Genomic DNA, 22,497 nt, shown 5'->3' on the forward strand with positions numbered 1-22,497 from the left:
TGTCCATTTCTTCCAGGTTGTCCATTTTATTGGCATATAGTTGCTTGTAGTAATCTCTCATGATCCTTTGTCTTTCTGCAGTGTCAGATGTTACTTCTCCTTTTTCATTTCTAGTCATGTTGATTTGTGTCTTCTCCCTTTTTTCCTTGATGAGTCTGGCTAACAGTTTATCAATTTTGTTTATCTTCTCAAAGAACCAGCCTTTAGTTTTATTGATCTTTTTCTTCTTTTCTTTTTCATTTATTTCTGAGCTGATATTTATGATTTCTTTCCTTCTGCTCACTTTGGGTTTTTTCTGTTCTTCTTTCTCTAATTGCTTTAGGTGTAACATTAGGTTGTTTATTTGAGATGTTTCTTGTTTCTTGAGGTAGGGTTGTATTGCTATAAACGTCCCTCTTAAAACTGCTTTTGCTGCATCCCATAAGTTTTGGATCGTCATGTTTTCATTATCATTTGTTTCTAGGTATTTTTTGATTTCCTCTTTGATTTTTTTCAGTGATTTCTTGGTTATGAAGTAATGTATTGTTTAGCCTCCATATGTTTGTATTTTTTACAGGTTTTTTTTTCTGTAATTGGTACCTAGTCTCATAGCATTGTGGTTGGAAAAGATACTTGACACGATTTCAATTTTTTAAAATTTACCAACGCTTGATTTTACCAGATATGAATCTATCCTGGAGAATGTTACATGAGCACTTGAGAACAAATTGTATTCTGTTGTTTTTTGATGGAATGTCCTATAAATATCAATTAAGTCCATCTTATCTAATGTGTCATTTAAGGTTTGTATTCCCTTATTTATTTTCATTTTGGATGATCTGTTCATTGGTGAAAGTGAGGTGGTAAAGTCCCCTTCTATTGTGTGTTACTGTCGATTTCCCCTTTTATGCCTATTAGTATTTGCCTCATGTATTGAGGTGCTCTTATGTTGGGTACATAAATATTTACAGTTGTTTTCTTTTTAGATTGATCCCTTGATCATCATGTAGTGTCCTTCTTTGTCTCTTGTCTGTATTTTAAAGTCTATTTTGTCTGATATGAGAATTCCTGCTCCAGCTTTCTTTTGATTTCCATTTGCATGGAATATCTTTTTCCAGCCCTTCAGTTTCAGTCTTTATGTGTTCCTTGGTCTGAAGTGGGTCTCTTGTAGGCAGCATATATATGGGTCTTGTTTTTGCATCCGTTCAGCCAGTCTGTGTGTTTTGGTTGGAGCATTGAATCCATTTACCTTTAACGTAGCTATTGATATGTATGTTCCTATTACCATTTTCTTCATTGTTTTGGGTTTGTTATTGTAGGGCTTTTCCATCTCTTGTGTTTCCTGCCTAGAGAAGTTCCCTTAGCATTTGTTGTAAAGCTGTTTTGGTGGTGCTGAATTCCCTTAGCTTTTGCTTGTCAGTAAAGATTTTAATTTCTCCGTTGAATCTGAATGAGATCCTTACTGTGTAGAGTAATCTTGGTTGTAGGTTTTTCCCTTTCATCACTTTAAATATGTCCTGCCACTCCCTTCTGGCTTGCAGAGTTTCTGCTGAAAGATGAGCTGTTAACCTTATGGGGATTCTGTTGTATGTTATTTGTTGCTTTACCCCTTCTGCTTTTAATATTTTTTCTTTGTATTTAATTTTTGGTAGTTTGATTAATATGTGTCTTGGCGTGTTTCTCCTTGGATTTATCCTGTATGGGATTCTCTGAGCTTCCTGTACTTGATTGACTATTTCTTTTCCCATGTTAAAGAAGTTTTCCACTATAATCCCTTCAAATATTTTCTTAGACCCTTACTTTTCTCTTCTTCTGGCACTCCTATAATTTGAATGTTCGTGTGTTTAATGTTGTCTCAGAGATCTGTGAGCCTGTCCTCAGTTCTTTTCATTCTTTTTTCTTTATTCTGCTCTGTGGCACTTATTTCCACTGTTTTATCTTCCAGGTCACTTATCCATTCTTCTGCCTCAGTTATTCTGTTGTTGATTACTTCTAAAGAATTTTTTATTTCATTTATTGTGTTGTTCATCATTGTTTCTTTGCTCTTTAATTCTTCTAGGTCCTTGTGAAATGTTTTTATCTATTTTCTCCCTTCTTTTTCCAAGATTTTGGATCATCTTTACTCTCATTACTCTGAATTGTTTTTCAGGTTCACTGCCTATTTCCTCTTTATTTGTTAGGTCTCGTGGTTTTTTACATTGCTCCTTCATCTCATGCATTTTTCTCTGTCTTCTCATTTTTTTTTAAGTTACTGTTTGGGGTCTCCTTTTCGCAGGCTGCAGGTTCTTAGTTCCCATTGTTTTTGGTGTCTGCCCCCAGTGGGTGAGGTTGGTTCAGTGGCTTCTGTAGGCTTCCTCGTGGAGGGGACTGGTACCTGTGTTTTCATTGGTGGGACTGGATCTTTTCTTTCTGCTTGGCAGGGCCATGTCCGGTGGTTTTATCTTCCAGGTCACTTATCCATTCTTCTGCCTCAGTTATTCTGTTGTTGATTACTTCTAAAGAATTTTTTATTTCATTTATTGTGTTGTTCATCATTGTTTCTTTGCTCTTTAATTCTTCTAGGTCCTTGTGAAATGTTTTTATCTATTTTCTCCCTTCTTTTTCCAAGATTTTGGATCATCTTTACTCTCATTACTCTGAATTGTTTTTCAGGTTCACTGCCTATTTCCTCTTTATTTGTTAGGTCTCGTGGTTTTTTACATTGCTCCTTCATCTCATGCATTTTTCTCTGTCTTCTCATTTTTTTTTAAGTTACTGTTTGGGGTCTCCTTTTCGCAGGCTGCAGGTTCTTAGTTCCCATTGTTTTTGGTGTCTGCCCCCAGTGGGTGAGGTTGGTTCAGTGGCTTCTGTAGGCTTCCTCGTGGAGGGGACTGGTACCTGTGTTTTCATTGGTGGGACTGGATCTTTTCTTTCTGCTTGGCAGGGCCATGTCCGGTGGTGTGCTTTGGGTTGTCTATGAACTTAGTATGATTTTAGGCAGCTTCTCTGCTAATGGGTGTCTTTGTGTTCCTGACTTGCTAGTTGTTTAGCATATGGTGTCCAGCAGTGTAGCTTGCTGGTTTTTCAGTGGAGCTGGGTCTTTGCGTTGAGATGGAGATCTCTGTGAGAGCTTTCACCATTTGATATTAAGTCGGGCTGGGAGGTCTCTGGTGGTCCAATGTCCTGGACTTGGCTCTCCCACCTCTGAGTCTCAGGCCTGACACCTGGCTGGAACACCAAGACCGTGTCAGTCACACGGTCGTTTCTGCACTGCTTACCTGCCAGGAGCATCCCAATGTGGCCACCAACTCAGTCTCCAACTTCCCTTTCCTTAGGACGGGCTCATTGTTTCTTTTGCCTTTTGTTTCTGTCTTCCATTTTTGTTTGGTGGTTTTCTATGATATTTTTCTCATTTTGTTTTGTGTCTCTGTTCTAGATTTATGTTTCTTAATTAACATGAAGTTTGTATCAAATGTCACATAGATAAATAGTTTTTTTCTGCTGATAGCATCTTATCTTCATTTAACTGTATGGTTTTCCTCTTCCCCTTTTGTGTTTTTGTTGTCTCATACTTTCCCTTTTTACATTGTAAGTTTGTTACCAAATTGAAGTAGCTATAGTTATTTTTTCTGCATTTTCTCCCTTTTTTAACCTTTATACTGTAATAAAATGTTTAAGAACCTTTTCTGATAAATAGTTGCAATTTTCTGATTCTGTCTCTCTATCACCTTACTCCAAGTTTTATGTACTTTTGTCTTTGTTTCTGGTGTACGACCTCTGTTCAACATCTCTTGTAAGGCAGGTCTAGTGTTGATGAACTCCCTCAGCTTTTGTTTGTCTGGGTAAGTCTTTATTCCTCCTTCATATCTGAATGATAACTTTGGTGGGTACAGTATTCTTGGGTGACAACTTTTATCTTATAGTATTTTGATAATGTCATTCCATTCCCACCTGACCTCTAGAGTTTCTGCTTAGAAATCTGCTGATAGCCTAATTTGGGTTCCTTTGTAGTTTACCATTTTTTTCTCCCTGGCTGCCTCCAAAATTGTTTCTTTGTCATAGACTTTTGACAGTTTTAATATGTGTCTTGGAGAAGGTCTTTTTGCATTGAGGTAATTATGTGTTCTCTTAGCTTCATGGACTTGTATATCCAGTTTCTTCCACAGTTTAGGAAATTCTCAGCTATTATTTGTTTAAATAAACTCTCTGCTCCCTTCTCCCTCTTTTCTCCTTCTGTGATGTCCATTATCCTAATGTTGCCCTACCTAAAAGAGTCAGATAGCTCTTGTAGGATTTCCTCATATTTTTGCATCTTATTTTTCTTTCCTCTTCTACTTGTATCTTTTCTAGATTTCTATCTTCACATTCACTAATCCTCTCTTCCATATGGTCTGCTTTATTTCCAGTGCTTTTTAATGCATTCTTTATCTCATTTAATGAATTTTTCAGCTCCAGAATTGTAGTTCTCTTTTTTTTTTTAGTTTCAGCCTTTTTGGTAAAGCATTCCTGTTTATTAATTTTATTCCTGAGCTAATTCATGTGCCTTTCTGAGTTTTCATGTAGCTTGTTGAATTTCTTCATGACAGCTATTTTAAATTCTCCATCAGATCACATTATTCTGTGACTTTAACTTTGGTTTCTGGAGAATTGTCATTTTCTTTTCATGGTGCAGTGTTACTGTGCTTCTTCATGGTACTTCCTTCTGCCAGAGCATGTGAAGTGAGACAAGTTAGAAATTATGGGTCTTTTATTTTTCCATAGGTTGCACTATAGCACAAGTTTTTGGTTTCTCTGACCTGAGCTGCCTCTGTCAGAGGTGTGCCCCCTGTCCCAACTCTCATTATAACTTCTGGTGTTTTCAGTGTCATTGGCACCTTGCTTCTGCCTATGTCACTGTCAGAAGCTGCCTGGTTCACCTGGATGGTGGGTTCTTCCCTCACTTCCAGTATCCTCTGAGTCACAGGCTCAGCCACCACAGGGGGAAGGGGTGGGGGGAGCCAGGGTCATACCAGTGCCTCTTCCCTATCTGGTTTTCTAAGGTTCTTAGGCTCTGTCACTTCTGGTGGGAGAACAGAGGGACTGGAGACTTGGGCACCTCAGTGGCTGGAGGGACAGGGCCGCAGGCCCCATTCCCTCTGCTGTACAGTTAGATGTGGCCATGGGTGCCACTGCAGCCAGGAGGATGGTGTTGTGTGTGCTGTCTTCTCTGCTGCTACCAGGTTCTCTGGGGCTGCAGGCTTAGCTGCCATGGCCAGAGGGCCAGGATTATAGGCACTACCTCTACTGTTCCTTCGGTTCTGCCTCCTCTATCGGTTCCAGTCCATCCACCTTTAGAAGTACAGGTGTGTGGAATTCTGTAGCATCCTGGTGTGTTGGACAAAAGTACCTTTGTTGAGTTGTGAATGTTTTACTGGTTGTAGATTGAAGGGGAGAGACAGAGGTAGCTTTTCATTCCACCATCTTGTTGATGCCACTCCTTGATTTTTTTGTTCAGGACAGAATAATACTGTATTCTTCTAGCCAGCTGGCAATTGAGAATTTCTTGGGAAACTGCACACAGGCTAAGGAGCAAAGAGCAACATTCTGCTAAAAAATTAACTTGGAACCATTTTCATATAGTCTAGAGTGTTTGACTAGTTATTCATTCAGTAAATATTCATTGAGCAACTACTCTGTGGCAAGCTCTGTGTTAAAAGCTGGGAAACAATGTCAAACTGTAACAGACATGGTCCTTACCTTCATGGAGCTTGCCATCTAGGGGATTGAATGCCATTAATTAAAAACTCACACAAATATGTATAATATCACACTTGTGGTGAGTGTTAAAAATAAAACCAATGTGTTAGTATAATTGCCTATGGCAACTAGATTTGCCCAAATCAGTGAGGTCAGGGATAGTTTCTGTGAGGAAGTATGAATTGAGCTGAAATCCAGTGGATTTCAAGTAGGAGTTAATTAGGTATAAAAGTAAGGGGATAGCTTGTGAGACAGAGTGAAAAGCATGTGTAAAGGCCCCTCAGTGGATAGACCATGGGCCACTAGAACTGAGGGAAGGTCAAAGTATATTTGGAACACAAGGAGAGGAGCAAAAGGTGGCACAAGATGTGGCTTAAGAAGTAAGAAGGTGAGGCCATCCTAATTTGCTATCATTTTCCCTTTAATTTGAAGCTTTAGGATTATCTTTCACACTGATTAAGCCAACAAAAATAGATTGTAAATAGGAGTGATTAAGTGATGACTTGCTTATTACCTAATTTTTTTTCCTACTAGACAGGACACCTTCATGGAAAATTATTTCACCAGCCAGCGAGACAACATCTTCCGTAATGTGGAGGTTCTGATTTATGTCTTTGATGTGGAAAGCCGCGAACTGGAAAAGGACATGCACTATTACCAGTCATGCCTGGAGGCCATTCTTCAGAATTCTCCAGATGCCAAAATCTTTTGCTTGGTGCATAAAATGGATCTGGTACAGGAGGATCAACGAGACCTGGTAAGAAATAGAAAGGGTGGTGCACCAAATAAGTGACATCCTTTGTAGACTTCTTCTGTAGAGATATAGATAAATTTGTACCATTTTTTTTTAGGAAAAAAAAATCTCAGCATAAGCTTTCAATATAAAGTTGACATTTATTTTTAAAAAGACTTATAAACAAATGTTCCATGGTAAGGGAAATATAATGTTCATTTAGCAAATAACTTTCAAATTTAGGAAAGGATCCTGACCATGTGATATCACTAAGCAGCTTTATGTATTTTAAAAATATATTTGCTGCCACTGTTTTACTGTCCTTCAGAGCAGGCAGTTATTGTCAAGGCTAGAAGACCCACGAGGGGTGAGATAAAGAAAGGTCATAGCTGTCACTAGGTTGACCTAGGAAACTGGTATGCACCAATTCAAATGCCAACTATACTGTGTTAGGCACAATGCCAAGGCCCTCATAATTGCACTGATATGGTATATTTATCTTCTTTTCTAGCATGGGAGTTAGTACACATAAATTTAAACCAGAAAAGACACAATAGAAAGGGCAAGCTCCTAGCTAGCTATGAGACCCCAGGACTCGCAAGTCACAAATATAGTCTAGCTTTAGTTTGCTCCATATAAAATAAGAGGATTGGATTTTAAAGTCTAAGCTGAAAGAGAAAATCCTCTATTTCCAAGGGTAAAGTTGAGGAAACCAGTTTTAGAATATGCTGGTGATGTAGAAGAATACAGTTCCTCTTTGGGTTGGAACGTAGGAGTCTAAGGATCCCCTTTAACTTAAGAATTTTCTGGTAATAGCTGTGGTCAGGAATACTTTTTTTTTCCATGATTAGTTACAGGATTGCCTTCAGTGTTCCAGTATTTGAGTATATTTTGGTGTTTCTAGGTTAGCTTACAGGCTTTCAGAAACCACTTGACAGGGTTCCATATTTAACTCTGAAAAGGACTTTTGAGTATTCTTTTTAATTCCTTCTCCCTCTCACAAAGTATCAATTCTGTTTTAATTCAGCAGAAAATTCTGTATGTAGCTTGATCTTGAGCTTGTGAGGGGTTTGTTATTATTACTGTTTTTGGTTTTGTTTCCTGGCCCAATTTGCAACAGAAAATACTAGAGCATTCCAATAAATGACCTCCTTATGGATTTTTTAATTACTTGTAATTTTTAGTGATCAACATATTGTTTTCTAAATACTTATGTAAATATCCCCAAAGATACATTAATGTTCTTTGTGGGATTTTAAGCTTAATTAAGAAAAGTATACTCTATTTCATTAAAGTTTCAGACTTGGAGGTTTTGGAATAAAATGGCTAGGGTGCTTCCCTGAATATCAGTTTCAAGCAAGATAGGTGTTTCCCTCTATGTGTGTGTATTAGTCAGGGTTCCTCAGAGAAACAGAACCAATAAGAAGTGTATGTGTGTGTGTGTGTGTGTGTGTGTGTGTGTGTGTGTGTGTGTGTGTGTGTGTGTGTGTAGAGAGAGAGAGAGAGAGTGAGAATAAGAGAGAGACTGATTAATTTTAAGGAATTGACTCATATGATTGTGGAGGCTGGCAAGTCCGAAATCTGCAGGGCAGACTGATAGGCTGGAGACCCTTGTTGCATCTTGAGTCAGAAGGCAGTCTGGAAGGCAGAATTCCCTCTTCCTGGGGAATGGCAGTCTTTTTCTCTTAAGGACTTCAACTGGTTATATAAAGCTTACCCATATTATGGAGGGGGATCTGCTTTACTGAAAGTCCGCTGATTTAAATATTAATCTCATCTAAAAAATACCTTCATAGCAACATCTAAATTGGTGTTTAACCAAATGTCTGGGTATTGTGGCCTAACCTAGTTGTTGCATAAAATTATCTATCACATTGTGAACAGTGCACTCACTATAAGCCCACCCAGTCCTGGAAAATATCTGTATATGTGTTTATATTTGTATAAATAGATATTTTTCCATGTATATATGGGCATAGATATAGATAGATACATAGCCAAGAAGAATAGATATTTGTGTGTAAGGGGTTGTTATATCTATGTAGCCAAATAAATACAGTCCATACAGAAATAATATATGTGTATGCATGTGTGTATGAGAGTAAGATATCTACAAAAGTTGAAGTATTTTGATTTATAAAATCTTGATATTGGTATGGATATCTTAAAAAATGACCCAGATTGGATTATTTGGAATGTTAGGTATATTTTATTAAGATTTCTCTGTTAGGTAAATTTTATTTTCCAGCATTGTGTTCTCAGTGAGTACTCAGAACAAGCAGCACAGTCCTGAAGAATTCTAGTAGCCATTGCACTTTGTAGACCTGACCTGAAATCATTTCTGCCATCCTAGTCTGTAAAGTAACATACATATTTAAAAATTCCTCTGAGGAAAAACGAAGTGCCCCTGTTTAAAATATGCTAAAATATTACACCTCAGATTTTGCAGTGAGAGAGGAGAGCTGTTAGTTATATGCTGATCAGTATGTTGGTCTATTTACTTCAGATTTTTAAAGAGCGAGAAGAAGATCTGAGGCGTTTGTCTCGCCCATTGGAATGTTCTTGCTTCCGAACATCTATCTGGGATGAAACTCTGTATAAGGTGCGTACGTTTCCCTGAGTTCTCTCATTTAAAGAGCATGAAAAAAAAGCTAGAAGGGTATTATCAAAACTAAAAGATTTTAAACTCTTTCATAGCCATCTAGATGTGTTGAACTAAAAGAAGAAATAATCTACAATAAATTGTTTGAAAAATATCCAATTTAACCTTAAGAAATTTTGGTTTTGATCTTAGATTGGGTCGACATACCTACCAGATCACACTGAATTAACCCAGTTTGGTCCTGATTAATTTGATACAGATCTTCATGACAGTAGAGGTTTCACTGGCCATCATCCATTTTGACCTGTTGTGGTCTCAGTGCTGATGGGTATTGTATCTAATATTCAGGTACCTCTACAGGATATAAGCTAGTCTGCCTAAGTTTGGATGGCAATAGAAGAACAATATTTAGGGGAGAGATTGGAGAAGGGAGTCTTAGAATGGGATATGTTATTTCTAGAGTATAGCTTTAACTTTCATGCCAAATTACAGACTAGCATTCTTTCAACCAGAGAGATTGTTCCCTCATTGGTGGAATGGATGCCACACTGCTTGTAGTAGTTGTAGAGGTTACAAACAATAGCTGTGTTATGGATGAAGCTGAAATTACCTTATTGGCACATAGGCTCCTTATCCTGCTTCCTCCCTTTCTCCCACTGATTTAGTGATTTGAAAGACTGGCTCCTTTTGGGTCCTCCTGTGGTCAGACTGCTTCTGGTATCCATTGACAAGTCTGGGTAGGAAAACATCCTTCTCTGTGACTCGTAGCTACAGCCTCAGTATCAACTCCATCTGACAAGTATCTACAACCAAAAGCACAGAAACCTGATTTGCCAAGGAGAAAAACAATTGGACTTTAAACATAGCCACTGATTTATTTTTTGAACTAATTCATTTTTTCCCCAATATGTTGACCCAGCCTCACTCTAATAACAGATCATTTTGAGATACCTATCTAGGAAATACTGTTCTAGATTAATTTGGGCCGAATTTCTCTCAAAGCCTTATTCCCATAGAACAGGTAACCGTGAATAAGGATGGACATGACGCACTGATAAGAACCAACTGCGGTGTGAAGGATGGCAATACATAACACGACCAAAGACAATTGGCTAATCACAACACTGCTGTGAGTGACAATGTCTCTGCTGTGGTTAGCTTTGGTGCCTTCTCCAAGGTAAATTCAGCAGTGACATTAACACCGACCTGGGAACTTGGAACCTGAACCCCCATGCCTAAGTAATAAAACTAATTGGAACAGAGACATGGCTCTACTCTCTCTTACATCAATGTTGCATAGAGCTGACATAAATTTTTATATTAAGTTTTATTCTTCAAGCACTCATTGCAATCTGCTTGATGCTGTTGGACGCACAGATGGCTAAGATCAGGTTCCTGCCCTCTAGTAGGGGAGAGAAGAACATTGTACACCTTACCAGACAAATTGGGGCAAAATTGAAAGAAATATTATAATGAAAATTCAAATAAAAGAGCCTTAAGAGAATAGAGGGAGGGTGTGGTTAATTTCAACTCCTTATTTTAGTCATACTCCTCTGGATGAAGTCAGTTTTAGGCAAACACGCAGTGGACTGTTTTTAATTCAATTGGATCAATAATTTATACAGCTGACAATAAGCCTTTTGGAATGATAATGCCACTAATTTCTCTTGTAATTTCTATTGTATGTTATCCCATTGAGGGGAGGGGCCATTTTTCTACATGGCTCTGATATTTTCATAAAATTGATACTTAGATGCATGTTAAATATAGCATTATTAGGTTCTGATCTTTAGAGCAGTCTACACTCTTGGACTTACATATCTGTTTGAATGGCTGGATTAGAAGTTCTTTAGCCCAGTATATCAGAGTTTTCAACTTCCCTAAGGCAATATGATGGAATTAAATATTTGTTTATTTTTAATTATCAATGGAAAGAAGTATTTTACAAAAGTGTTTGAAACTTTTAAAAATCCAACTGAAGGATAAAAATCAAATATTATCTTCATTTTCTCACTTCGTTTGTGTTATATCATACTTGTTGCCAGAATTTGTTTGGGACTCAATTATCACAATATTTTGCTATCTGTATGTTATAGTATACTTACTCATTTGCAAAGATCTGGGACTGGCTACCTGTTAGTAATATTACACTGTGCTTCTGTTCTGTTAGGCTTGGTCCAGCATTGTTTATCAGCTGATTCCCAATGTTCAGCAGCTGGAAATGAACCTAAGGAATTTTGCTGAAATTATTGAGGCTGATGAAGTGCTTCTATTTGAGAGAGCCACTTTTCTGGTGAGAACTTTCTGCTCTGCAGATGTACTTCACACTCACCTTCTTCTATTCAGCAACGGAGAATATGTTGCCACTTTCAGGAAGAACCTTTTTCCCTCTTGTCATTACTTCACCATGCATAGCCTTATTTATAAAGTAGTATTGTCAGCAAGTAACTTGAAAGAAGTTCTTTGGTGCGTGGATCTTTAGTAATTAGTAAAACTTAGATGTTTGCAGGTAAGCCTTACTATAGAGTTTAGTTTATTTTTGTGAATAATTGTTCATTTGTGTTAAAGAATTCCTATTTCCTATTGACTTTTATTATGAAATGATGGGTATTTTTCTTTGAGTTTAAAGCTTTTAACATGGAAGAGATGTAATGGTCAACTCAGTGACGTAGCTAAGAGTTCAGATGGGGAGGTGAAAGGGCAAAGAGGTATGTTGGTATTTTTATTTTTCTTATAAATTCAGCTTAACAATGATATTAGCACCTACTGTGTATTTGGCCATGAGGGGGTGTGCAAAATCCAATATTATATTTATAAGTAAAATTTTTAAATAACTAATAAAAATTGACTTGAGATGTCACAAAGCACTGCTTAAGTAATTGCTGATCAGCTTAATAAATATAGTTCTAAGAGCAGCTTACAGTAAATAATTGGTTTCTGAGCTCTACCAGTGCTTCATGATTTTAGACACATTTCTTACTTTTTTTGTTTTTTACATACACACGTATCCTTTTTCAAATTCTTTTCTTATTTAGGTTATTACAGAATATTGAGCAGAGTTCCCCATGCCGTACAGTAGGTCCCCATTGGCCATCTATTCTAAATATAGAAGTGTGTACATCTCAATCCCAAATTCCCAATCTATCCCTACCCCCACCCATCGCCCCTGGCAACCACAAGTTCCTTCTCTAAGTCTGTGAGTCTGTTTCTGTCTTGTAAACAAGTTCATTGTATCATTTCTCTTGGATTCCACATATAAGCGATATCATATGATATTTGTTTTTCTCTGTCTGACTTACTTCACTTAGTGTGATAATCTCCAGGTCCATCCATGTAGCTGCAAATGGCATTATTTCATTCTTTTTTAATGGCTGAGTAATATTCCATTGTATATATGCCCCACATCTTCTTTATCCATTCATCTGTTGATGGACATTTAGTTTGCTTCCAAGTCTTGGCTATTGTAAACAGGGCTGAAATGAACATTGGGGTGCATGTATCCTTTGAAACCATGTTTTTCTATGGATATATGCCCAGGAGTGGGATTCCTGGATCATATGGTAGCTCTAATTTTAGTTTTTTAAGGCATCTCCATACTGTTCTCCACGGTGGCTGTATCAATTTACATTCCCAACAGCAGTGTAAGAGGGTTCCCTTTTCTCCACACCCTCTCCAGCATTTATTGTTTGTAGACTTTTTGATGATGGCCATTCTGACTGGTGTGAGGTGGTACCTCATTGTAGTTTTGATTTGCATTTCTGTAATAATTACTGATGTTGAGCATCTTTTCATATGCCTCCTGGCCATCTGTATGTCTTCTTTGGAGAAATGTCTATTTAGGTCTTCTGCCCGTTTTTTTATTGGGTTGTTTTTTTTCATACTGAGCCCCATGAGTTGTTTGTAAATTTTGGAGATTAATCCCTTTTCTGCTACATCGTTTGCAAATATTTTCTCCAATTTTATGGGTTGTCTTTGTACTTTCTTTATGATTTCCTTTGCTGTGCATAAGCTTTTGAGTTTAATTAAGTCCCATTTGTTTTTTGTTTTTTAATTTCCATTACTCTAGATGTGGATTGAAAAAGATCTTGCTGCAATTTATGTCAGAGTGTTCTGCCTCTGTTTTCCTCTAAGAGTTTTAGCGTATCCAGTCTTACATTTAGGTCTTTAATCCATTTTGAGTTTATTTTTGTGTATGGTATTAAAGAATCTTCTAATTTCATTTTTTTTAAATGTAGCTGTCCAGTTTTCCCAGCACTATTTATTGAAGAGACTGTCTTTTCTCCATCATGTAGTCTTGCCTTTGTTGTCATAGGTTAATTGACCATGGTGCATGGGTTTATTTCTGGGCTTTCTATCCTATTCCATTGATCTATATTTATGTTTTTGTGCCAGTTCCATACCGTTTTGATGACTTTCACTTTGTAGTATAGTCTGAAGTCAGGGAGCCTGATTCCTCCAGCTCCGTTTTTCTTAAGATTGCTTTGGCTATTCAGGGTCTTTTGTTTCTCCGTACAAATTTTAAGATTTTTTGTTCTAGTTCTGTGAAAAATTCCCTTGGTAATTTGATAGGGATTGCATTGAATATGTAGATTGTCTTGGGTAGTAGAGTCATTGTGACAATATTGATTCTTCTAATCCAAGAACATGGTATGTCTTTCCATCTGTTTCTGTCATCTTTGATTTCTTTCATCAGCATCGTATAGTTTTTTGAAGTACAGGTCTTTTGCCTCCTTAGGTAGGTTTATTTCTAGGTATTTTATTCTTTTTGCTGCACTGGTAAATGGGATTGTTTCTTTAATTTCTCTTTCTGATCTTTCATTGTTAGTGTATAGAAATGCAAGAGATTTCTGTGTATTACGTATCCTACAACTTTACCAAATTCATTGATGAGCTCTAGTAGTTTTCTAGTAGCATCTTTAGGATTTTCTATGTATAGTATCATGTCATCTGCAGACAGAGACTGTTTTACTTCTTTTCCAATTTGGATTCCTTTTATTTCTTTTTCTTTTCTGATTGCCATGGCTAGGACTTCCAAAACTATGTTCGGTAAAAGTGGCGAGAGTGGACATCCTTGTCTTGTTCCTGATCTTAAAGGAAATGCTTTCAGCTTTTCACCATTGAGTATGATGTTAGGTGTAGGTTTGTCATATATGGCCTTTATTATGTTGAGGTAAGTTTTCTCTGTGCCCACTTTCTGGAGAGCTTTTATCATACATAGGTGTTGAATTTTGTTAAGAGCTTTTTCTGCATCTTTTGAGATGATCATATGGTTTTTATTCTTCAGTTTGTTGCTCTGGTGTATCACACCGATTGATTTGGGGATATTGAAAAGTCCTTTCGTGGACTTTGCACTCCCTTAAAGCATATGGAAAATATTGTATACAATGTGTATATGTATATGGGCTGAATTGTGTCCCCCCCAGATTCATATGAAGAAGCCCTAACTGCCAATGTGGCTCTATTTGAATATAGGGCCCTTAAGGAGATGACTAAGATTATATGAGGTCCTCAGGGTCGAACCTTAATCCAATAGGACTGGAGTCCTTACAAGAATTTAAAGAGATAACAGGAGTACACAGGCACAGAGAAAAAGGCCATGTGAGGACATAGTGAGAAGGCAGCCATCTGCAAGCCAACAAAAGACACCTCAGGAGAAAACAAGTCTTCCGGCACCTTGATCTTGGGCTTCCAGCATCCAGAACTGTGAGAAAATAAATTTCTGTTGTTTAAAAAAAAAAAAAAAAAAAGAAAAAAAGAAAATAAAAGTCCTTTCATTCCTGGGATAAATCCCACTTGATCATCGGGTCTGATCCTTTTAATGTATTGTTGGATTCGGCTTGCTAGTGTTTTGTTGAGGATTATTTTTGCATCTATGTTCACCAGTGACATTGGCCTGTAATTTTCTTTTTTGGTGGTATCTTTGTCTAGTTTTGGTTATCAAGGTGATGGTGACCTCACAGAATGAGTTTGCAAGTGTTCCTTCCTCTGCAATTTTTTGGAATAGTTTCAGAAGGATAGGTGTTACGTCTTCTCTAAATGCTTGATTGAATTCACGTGTGAAGCCATCAGGTCCTAGACTTTGGTTTGTTGGGAGTTTTGTAATCCCAGTTTCAATTTCATTCTTGTAATTGATCTGTTCATATTTTTTGTTTCTTCCTGGTTCAGTCTTGGGAGATTGTACCTTTCTAAGAATTTGTCCTTTTCTTCTAGGTTGTCCATTTTATTAGCATATAGTTGCTTGTAGTAATCTCCCATGATCCTTTGTATTTCTGTGGTGTCTGTTGTAGCTTCTCCTTTTTCATTCCTAATTGTATTAATTTGAGTCCTCTCCCTTCTTTCCTTGATGAGTCTGTCTAAAGGTTTATCCATTTTGTTTATCTTTTCAAATGACCAGCTTTTAGTTTCATTCATCCTTTCTGTTGTTTTCTTTCTCTCTATTTCATTTATTTCTGCTCTGTTCTTTATGGTTTCTTTCCTTCTATTAACTTTGTGTTTTGTTTGTTCTTATTTCTCTAGTTGCTTTAGTTGTAAGGTTAGGTTGTTTATTTGAGATTTTTCTTGTTTCCTGAGGCAAGATTGTGTTGCTATAAATTTCCCTCCTAGAATTGCTTTTGGGGTGTCAAATAGGTTTTGGATCCTCATGCTTTCATTTTCATTTGTCTCTATATACTTTTTGATTTCTTTGATTTCTTCAGTGATCCATTGGTTGTTAAGTAGCATATTGTTTAGCCTCCATGAGTTTGTGTATTTTACAGCTTTTTCCTTGTAGTTGATTTCTAATCTCATAGCGTTGTGTTTGGGAAAGATGCTTGATATGATTTCAGTTTTCTTAAATTTACCAAGGCTTGCTATGTGGCCCAGCATGTGATCAATTCTGGAGAATGTTCCATGTGTACTTGAGAAGAATGTGTATTCTGCTGCTTTTGGATGGAATGCTCTAAATATCAATTAAGTCCATCTAGTCTAATGTGTCATTTAAGGCCTGTGTTTCCTTATTGATTTTCTGTCTGGATGATCGTTCCATTGATGAACGTGGAGTGTTAAAGTCCCCCACTATAATTGTGTTACTGTCGACTTTTCTTTCTATGGCTGTTAGTATTTGTCTTATATATTGTGGTGCTCCTATGTTGGGTTCATATATATTTACAATTGTTATGTCTTCTTCTTGGACTGATCCCTTATTATGTAGTGTCCTTCTTTGTCTCTTGTAACATTCTTTATTTTAAACTCTATTTTGTCTAATATGAGTATTGCTACTCTAGCTTTCTTTTGATTTCTGTTTGCATGGAATGCATTTTTCCATCCTCTTACTTTCAGTCTGCATGTGTCCCTAGATCTGAAGTGGGTCTCTTGTAGACAGCATGTATATGGTAGACACATATCTTAATCTCTCTGAGTTTGGTTCCCCTTTTATAAAATGGAGATAATAATATCTATATCATAGGTTTATTGTGTGGATGAAAATGGGACAAGGTAATATTAAGCCCTAGCACAAAGTTTAGCATACAGTTGGCAAACTGTTAAACGTTGATTTCTTTTGCTGTTGCAGCCAACAGAGGGCAGAGAAAGCAAAGTGCAATTTTTTCTCCTTCCTTTGTGGAAACATTATTTTTAATGGTAGCATATTTGGGAGTCATCCTTCCTGCTAACTGGTACAGTTGAGGCAAGGAGTCCTAACTAGAGTGTCTTTCTGCCTCAGCCCATAGGCTGAGGGATCACTTGCTTGGAAGTTCACTACCCTGAGCCCTGTCTTTCCTGCTAGTGTTAATAGCAACAAGCAGGTGAGCTCTTCTATCTTGAGACACGTGGCATGGTAGAATCCTGCTTCAGCAGTATTCTCCTGCCACATCTACTACACATGTTCATAGAGGTTAACCTAATATGAACTCTGTTTTTCACTGGCAATAACAAGTAGCTTTTGCTTTCTCTTGAGGACTAAGTTTAGGTGTGATTGACCATTTTCACTGTAGCTCTTGAAGTCAAACAACAGGAACCTCTTCCACCATTGGTCTAGGAATTATGTTTTGAAAATTTCCCATGGTTTCAGGGAATTGCCCTGTGAATTTTCTTCTGGCAAATGACTCAGTTTTGCTTCCTACTAGAAACTCTACATCAGCCTATGGGAAATAGTTGTGTGGTTTTATTAATCTGAAGTGTTAGGGAAGTATTTTCATTTGGCATTGGTGTCCATCATGAATAGGTTCATTTATAAATAGTAAATCCTCAGAGGTTAGAATCATTCAGTTAAGATTTTTAAATATGATACCAAAAACCACTTGGTTATAGCCTTCATTAAAATTAAATACATTAAGTACACCTCACAACAGCTAAGAGGGACTTCCCTGGTGGTCCAGTGGTAAAGAATCCACCTTCCAGTGCAGGGGATGCAGGTTCAGTCCCTGGTTGGGGAACTAAGATCGCACATGCCGCGGGACAACTAAGCCTGTGCACCACAACTACTGAGCTTGCACACCTCAACTAGAGAGCCCGCATGCTAACTACAGAGCCCACACGCCCTGGAGCCCACGTGCCACAAATAGAGAGAAGCCTGAGTGCCACAACGAAGAGCCTGCACGCCACAGTGAAAAGATCCCACATGCCTCAACGAAGATCCTGTGTGCCTGCAATTAAGACCTGACACAACTAAAATAAATAAACAAATAAATAAATAAGTGAAATATTAAAAGAACAGCTAAGAATTTTTATTTATTTTTCCTTTTTGATTTGTACTTTTTTTGAATCAAAGATCATCCTATTGAAATAAGATGAATATTTAATGATTAAAGTAAGTGAGAAAGGACAGCAATGAACCAAAATAGATAATACAATACTTAAATGATCTAATAAAATTATAACCAAACAGTACTGGATGGGTCATCCTTAGGGATGTTGAAATTATGCAGATGTTGACAGGATATGGGACAGAGGAATAGAGGCAGTAAAGCCAGATGCCAAGTCTACCCTGAAAATCAGGGTGACCAAGAGACTGACAAATGTATTGCCTTGAGGAGTAGTAGAGGGTGATATGACGACACTGCATGGATTTAAAAGGCATTGCTCTTTTTCGTAGGTGATTTCTCACTATCAATGTAAAGAACAGCGTGATGTCCACAGATTTGAGAAAATCAGCAACATTATTAAGCAATTTAAGCTGAGCTGCAGGTAAGAGATCTTATGTGATGTATTTATCTCTGGAACAAATTGTCATTTTTTGAGAGGTTCAAATAACTATATAGACTGCACTTCTTTATTCAGCATACTTCTTTATATTAAAAATAAAGCTAAACTCTAAGGGAGCCTACAGTTGACTGAAGTGAAAGACATCTTTAATGCAGTCAACTGATGCAGAAGAAGCATAGGAAAAATATCTAAGCAGAGTACCCCTTCAAGATGTTTGATACTATTTGGGAAAAAATAAACAGAAAATGTCCAAGAGAGTTTTGAAAAACAAGAAAGGAAAATTTACCCTACCAAATACCAAGATTTACTATGAAACTATGGTAATTAAAATAGTGAGGTACTGATTTAAGAATGGTACAAAGTAGAGAGTCTAGAAATGTCTGATCATATTGTCTCAGCTTTGTTTAAATACAATTTGAATCTTAGCATTGTGAATATAGGAAGAAAGAATGGCTGAACATCATAATCTAGTAAAGATTTAATAATCAAAATTCTTATCCTGGTAAAACTTTGATGCCCAGACAATAGAATAAGTGTAAGTTTTTCCCTTTTATACCATAGCACACTTTGAGACTTTCTGGCATGTTTATTCTAACATTTTTAAGAAGAAATAGCAAATGGCATATAAATATCATTACCCTTTTTGTTTTCAAAGAAATGGGTTAATTTCTAGAATTTCAGCATAACTAACATTCAAAAGATACAGTTATTAATCACAATGATAGGGAAATTTCAACTGAATAAACTTCTTAAATATTAGAGAAATCTTTGGTAACATGATTCTTAATATAAATCTAGGTCCAAGCCCACTTTTCATTTCACAGTCAGTATCAAGTCCTAATCCACTTTCTAAGTCACTTTCCATCACGTGTTAAATTTGTCAGAGTTTCCTTGGAAAACAAAGTGGGATTAGTGATTAACTGTCTTAATGAGTTGGTGGATTGAGATATAATGCTTTGAAAATGTTTAACATGAAAGATAAGAATGTCTTATGGTGCTATTATTTTATGTTCTTTACTCACTTTTCTCCTTTCTCCTGTAGCAAGCTGGCTGCCTCTTTCCAGAGCATGGAAGTCAGGAACTCTAACTTTGCTGCTTTCATTGACATCTTTACATCCAACACTTATGTGATGGTTGTGATGTCTGATCCATCCATTCGTAAGTTTAAACTTAGCTGACATAGGTTCAAAGCCACATATTCTTTAAACTAATTTCCCTAGAGGTAGTACATTATTAAAGATACTTAAAAAGCTATTTTGTAGTGCACAACACTGTGAATGTACTTAATGCCACTGACCTATACATTTAAAAATGGTTAAAATGGTAAATTTCATTTTTTTGTGTATTTTACCACAATGAAAAAAATTTTTTAGTACTAGTGGTAAATACTTTTTATTTAATAGACTTAATTTTTGAAACTTAAAGATAATTTAGACTCTAGGGTATTATATCTTCTTCATGGGAACTTTAAAAATTACTTATGTATAGCTACTACATCTAAGGATTTTAAAGAAAAAGAACCCAAATGTATGACTTACGCTCCATGTGGGGTAGATTTTTAAAAGACTAGTCAATCTAAGCTCTGAACTATTAAATGTTGAACCATTTTATATGTCATTGTATATTCCTGAGTACCATACTCCCATATTTCTGTTATGGGCATAAAGAGAGATATTTGGTGCTTCCATGCCATAATAGCCATATCCATCACACCCATTGAAATAATGATTCTAGCAGTATTTCCAGGATGCTCCCAGGGGCTATTAGCCCCAAACCAAAAGAGTTTGAAAATTTATTTTGAAAATACTATGTTTAGAATATAAACAAATCTTTTCTTTATTCAGAAAAATTAAACTCTGGTTAACTTGGGACTTATGTTCTCTGTGACATACATTGAGGGATTTGGCTCTCTTTTGTTTATTTGTTTTTACTAGTCAATTATTCCTTTGGCTGCTTGTACTTAGTCTGTTGGTTATCTTCCCTACCCCACCCTCAGCTTCTGCAGCTACTCTGATCAATATCCGCAATGCCAGGAAACACTTTGAAAAGCTGGAAAGAGTGGATGGACCAAAGCAGTGTCTTCTCATGCGCTAAAACATTGCCAAATGATGTTTCAGAAAAAAATTGGAATACTGTTTCTTAATCTTAATGTTGTATTAGTATATATAGTCTCTGAAATGTTGTGATGCTTATCACTTCTGTATTTCTTCCCTACTCCCCAGTCTTAACGTTTAAGCTTGAATGCTATTTACTCAAATAGCCAGTGAGGAGTTAGAAGATGAGCTGTTTATGAAGTTGGTGTGACATATAAAGTAGGTGATATATTAAGTGTTCTGATAACAATGTTCTAATAGTGCAAGTGTTCTGTTAACCTGGTTCCAGTTGTTGTGTATGCCAAAGCCTTTCCCAACGTCATCTTGTATTCCTTACCAGAGAGTAACCTACATGTTTGGAATATTACTGTTTTCTCAGCATGCATTAAAAATATTCCTTAACTACAATTGTAAATAAACTTTTGCTGTTAGGGATTTCAGTGTCTGTTTTTCTTTTCCTTGTTTCTTCAACTTTTCCCTAAGAAAGAGCAAATGAATTTCAGTTATCCTAGCGGAAGGGGACCTGCTGTTTGGGAAATAGTACAAAATAAAGTTGGATAGGAAGGATGAGCCAAATGATAGCCTTAAAGCTGGGCAGAAGAGTTTTGGTACAATGTGATAGGAAATGACAAAGGAATTTTGAAAGAAAGTTAACCTATAGGCTGACTGATGGCAGTCGGAGAAGCTGTGGTAGTAATCCAGGCCTGAGGTGTGTTGAAAGTCTATTTCAGGATGCAACTAGAGAAGGAATGAATAAAAAGTTGAGGGAAAATAGTGTTTATGAGATGTAAGTCTTCTTTCTTTGAGGTCCAGGAATGGTTAATTTTATATATTCCATAACACCTGGTGGGATGTGCCTTCATTATACTAGTTAAGTAGTATTAAAACCTCTTTCAGGCTGGGAGTTTGACTTCATCCCCTAAGGAAAAGATGAGGCATTGTGAACTGGGAGAAATGGAGCTTGACAACACTGACTAGAACTACTCAAAGCCCTTTTTCAGTTTCCATAGAACTGAAATAGAACACAAAAGCATTTAGGGAATCTACAGCAGAGTAGACTCATCTCAATTTTCTTGTCTCTGTCATGAAGAAACTTCTTCCAGACTGCCAGAACCTTACCTTTCCCCATCTTATTGTCCCCAATTGAGATAGAGTTTTTACTGAGCAGCAAAGAACATGTTGTTTTTTAGGCAGTTTAACATTATGTAGATTAAAAATATCAATTCTTAAAATAATCTCATTGGACTAATTTTATCAACAGTTGTATTAATCTTCCACAGAAGGAGAGTTTTTTAAGTAGGTGTTCCAGATTCTTTATCCTAGTAACATCTAGGAAAATGAAAAGAGCAAATGAACCGGGTGGGGGAGGAGGGGGTCTGTTCTGTGACTAATGATTTGGCATGTTCTCCTTATCCTCTATCTGGGGTGAGGTTTGAAGGAAAACACCCGAAAGTGCTTTTTGTATTTTGGAAGGTGGATAGATATAGATAATATGTTCAATTAGATGAGCACAACAAACAGTTATATAATTACTCTGTTCACTCTTGGTTCAGCCCTTTCTCAGATTCTAGTTATAACTTGGACTTAGAGGATGTATAATAGTATGAAAGGTTAGAAAAATAAGGTTATGATTTGACTTAATCCTTATGGTAATTAGCAGCCTTTGTCACTGAAGACAAAAAAAAAAAACTGTTTTGAGATAGATATTTGTCCAAAGATGGAGCCGCTTAGAAACTGAAGTAAACACAAATGGACAGTGAAGGCATGTACACGGAAGGAGTTGGAGAGAAGAAATCAAAACCAGAGGTGTAGAAATTATGAGATCAGTGATACAATGAACTGGTTATTTTTACAGGTCATGTTAGCTATGCCAGTAGGATAGGGCAATGGTTCTCAAACTTGAGCATGCATAAGAACCACTTGGAGGGTTATTGTTAAAACACACACTGCTGTCCCACCCACTACCACTGAGAGTTTCAGATTCAGTAGGTCTCGGATGGGGTCCATGAATCTACATTTCTAACAGGTTCCAGGTATTGCTGATACTGATCCTGCTGGTCCACAGACTATATTTTGGGAACCACTGCTTTAAGGAAAAGAAGAGGAAATGTATACCTGAACGCAGGAGTGGGAAAACATGTGCTGACCAGGTTTTTAAAGATAAGTTGGAGACATTATACCAAATAAGATATATG

At 36.9% G+C, this 22,497-nt stretch overlaps 1 protein-coding gene across 10 annotated transcripts in view; it reads left to right on the plus strand.

The window, feature by feature from the left end:
* The window catches only part of RRAGB (Ras related GTP binding B), a 51,634-nt gene extending 30,890 nt beyond the window's left edge, over nucleotides 1-20,744 (plus strand). For 6 of the 10 annotated variants that reach the window (XM_028482746.2, XM_007117190.2, XM_028482745.2 and 3 more), the window contains 6 exons: nucleotides 6,229-6,451; nucleotides 8,934-9,029; nucleotides 11,200-11,322; nucleotides 18,100-18,191; nucleotides 19,252-19,367; nucleotides 20,206-20,744. In XM_028482746.2, the coding sequence (XP_028338547.1) occupies nucleotides 6,229-6,451; nucleotides 8,934-9,029; nucleotides 11,200-11,322; nucleotides 18,100-18,191; nucleotides 19,252-19,367; nucleotides 20,206-20,303 (748 nt within the window). In that variant the 3' untranslated portion in view covers nucleotides 20,304-20,744. Of the gene's footprint in view, nucleotides 1-6,228; nucleotides 6,452-8,933; nucleotides 9,030-11,199; nucleotides 11,539-11,651; nucleotides 11,738-14,501; nucleotides 14,733-18,099; nucleotides 18,192-19,251; nucleotides 19,368-20,205 lie in introns of those variants that run through there. The other 4 variants (XR_003677902.2, XR_008616380.1, XM_055081824.1 and 1 more) reach the window with 4 other exon arrangements.
* The last annotated feature ends 1,753 nt before the right edge of the window (nucleotides 20,745-22,497 follow it).

Source organism: Physeter macrocephalus, chromosome 21 (assembly GCF_002837175.3).
Source record: "Physeter macrocephalus isolate SW-GA chromosome 21, ASM283717v5, whole genome shotgun sequence".
Taxonomy (NCBI): domain Eukaryota; kingdom Metazoa; phylum Chordata; class Mammalia; order Artiodactyla; family Physeteridae; genus Physeter; species Physeter macrocephalus.